Below are 2107 nucleotides of genomic sequence, written 5' to 3' on the forward strand. Positions count from 1 at the left end.
AGGGATTATTCAGTTCTGAGAATGTAATGGTTTTCGAGTTAAAAAACAATAAAATGAAGCTTATACTCTTTGCCATTTTATTTGTTGTGATGTTTTCATAAGATTCAAGATTACATTTTAAGGTTTTATTTTCATGCACAATAGCTTAGTAAATAAAAAAACTGTTGGTAGAATCAAACCATCAAATGACAGCCATTTTGATTAAATGTTTATGAATAATTGGTCAAAGTACATTAACTACCAAGTCCCAGGCCCAACCAACAGTGTAACATACAATATACTTACATAAACAACAATAATGCAAGTGATACTATGCTGCAAGTAAAATGTGGGAATAAATAAACAATGTACATGTAAAATATAATAAAATGAATATCATTCATCTCCAGCTATAAAGAGACAGCTGTAAAAGGAAGTTTCTTGGTAACGATAGTCCTGTTACACATTTTCCTTGATTGCTAACAAAAGTATTGTGTGTGTGTGTCAGTCTCTGGGAGTGTGTGTGTGCTCAGAGAACTGGGCTGGATCCGATTGCTCTGTCCTCCGAGACTCCATAAGCCTGCTGTGGGAAACCCTGCTGGACACACAACTAACAGTGGTAAACATTCAAACTAATATCTTTTTCAATCTGCTGGTTCTTTAATAGTACACACAAACACACGTTAATGTTTCCCGTTGCTCCACAGAACCAGGCCCACAGGTTCCTGCACAGGATGGGTCACTCTCTGGTGTCCGGACCGCAGGGAAACCTCTGGATGTACGGAGGACTCTCTCTGACACAGGGCATTCTGGGTAATGTCTACAGGTACGTCTGTGTAACCCTTAGACTGGTCTGAGAAGTGTTTTAGGTTTGATAATAATAGTTAGAAAAATGCTTAATTGTTACCACTATGTTTTCAAGTGTAGTGATATGCTTGAATTCAATTATACTCTTTGAACATTTTTAGATTTTTAACTGAATCTGGTGTTTCAGCTACACCATAACTCATGTGAACCTAAAAAACATTTGCATTTCAAATGAAACAATACTGTTGTCAAATGTTGTTGTTGTCTCCTTGCATCACCAGATGCAGAGCACGAGCATTTAACCTTTTAAATGTAAATATAGAGATATTTTTTCATGTAAATTAATACTCCGCTGGGATCTGTTTTTGTTCATTTCTTCCTTTAAATTGTTTTTGAACAGATACCAATATTGTTGTAAACCATGATTTGTTTACTTTTAAGCAAAGTTAACCTGAAAAAAGATAAACAACATGTCACTATACATTCATCTCTGTGGGTGAGCAATTATTCAGTTAATTCTATTTTTGATTATAAAGGCATAGAGACTCTTGACTTTTTGGGTTATGGTATCTTGGAAGTTCTTGAATTGTACTCTTAAAAAGCTGTCAACCCTGTACGTATAAAGCTCATGCATTGTCTACATGTTTCCATTTTTTCCCTGATGTTTAGATATTCTGTGTCGGAGCGCCGCTGGACCCAAATGCTGACCAGCTCATTGGAGGAAGGCTCGACTCCCGGTCCTCGCTACCACCACGCCGCTGCCATGCTGACCAATCACGAGTCCGGCTCTGGAAACCACGCAGCCAGTCACGACTGCATGTTGGTGGTGGGTGGAGTCACTAACAGCGGTGTTGCCATGGACACCTGGACTCTGAATCTCAGCAGTTTGGTCTGGAGAGAACACAAGGTCAGGGGTTAGACTTACTGTGGAAAACATGTTAAAGGTCACCTATTATGCAAAATCCACTTCTTCATGTCTCTTCTACATCAACATGTGTCCCCTCTTCTTCATGTCTCTTCTACATCAACATGTGTCCCCTCTTCTTCATGTCTCTTCTACATCAACATGTGTCCCCTCTTCTTCATGTTTCTTCTACATCAACATGTGTCCCCTCTTCTTCATGTCTCTTCTACATCAACATGTGTCCCCTCTTCTTCATGTCTCCTCTACATCAACATGTGTCCCCTCTTCTTCATGTCTCTTCTACATCAACATGTGTCCCCTCTGTGGAAAGAGACTCTGACAGTTTCAGGAAAAAAGATTCTCTCTCTTTTTGTCCTGATCCATTTATATAAAAACCTGTCTGAAAATGAGCTGATC

At 39.0% G+C, this 2107-nt stretch overlaps 1 protein-coding gene across 1 annotated transcript; it reads left to right on the forward strand.

Moving 5' to 3' along the window:
* Nucleotides 1–433: 433 nt before the first annotated feature.
* LOC104963309 (multiple epidermal growth factor-like domains protein 8) lies at nt 434–1693 on the forward strand (the record flags this gene model as incomplete). Its single annotated transcript, XM_010791885.1, has 3 exons — nt 434–598; nt 687–805; nt 1456–1693. Coding segments are annotated over exons 2-3 (330 nt in total), but the record flags the coding sequence as incomplete, so codon positions are not given.
* Between the last annotated feature and the right edge of the window lie 414 nt (nt 1694–2107).

This window comes from Notothenia coriiceps, unplaced genomic scaffold (assembly GCF_000735185.1).
Source record: "Notothenia coriiceps isolate Sejong01 unplaced genomic scaffold, NC01 NC01_scaffold00001656, whole genome shotgun sequence".
Taxonomy (NCBI): domain Eukaryota; kingdom Metazoa; phylum Chordata; class Actinopteri; order Perciformes; family Nototheniidae; genus Notothenia; species Notothenia coriiceps.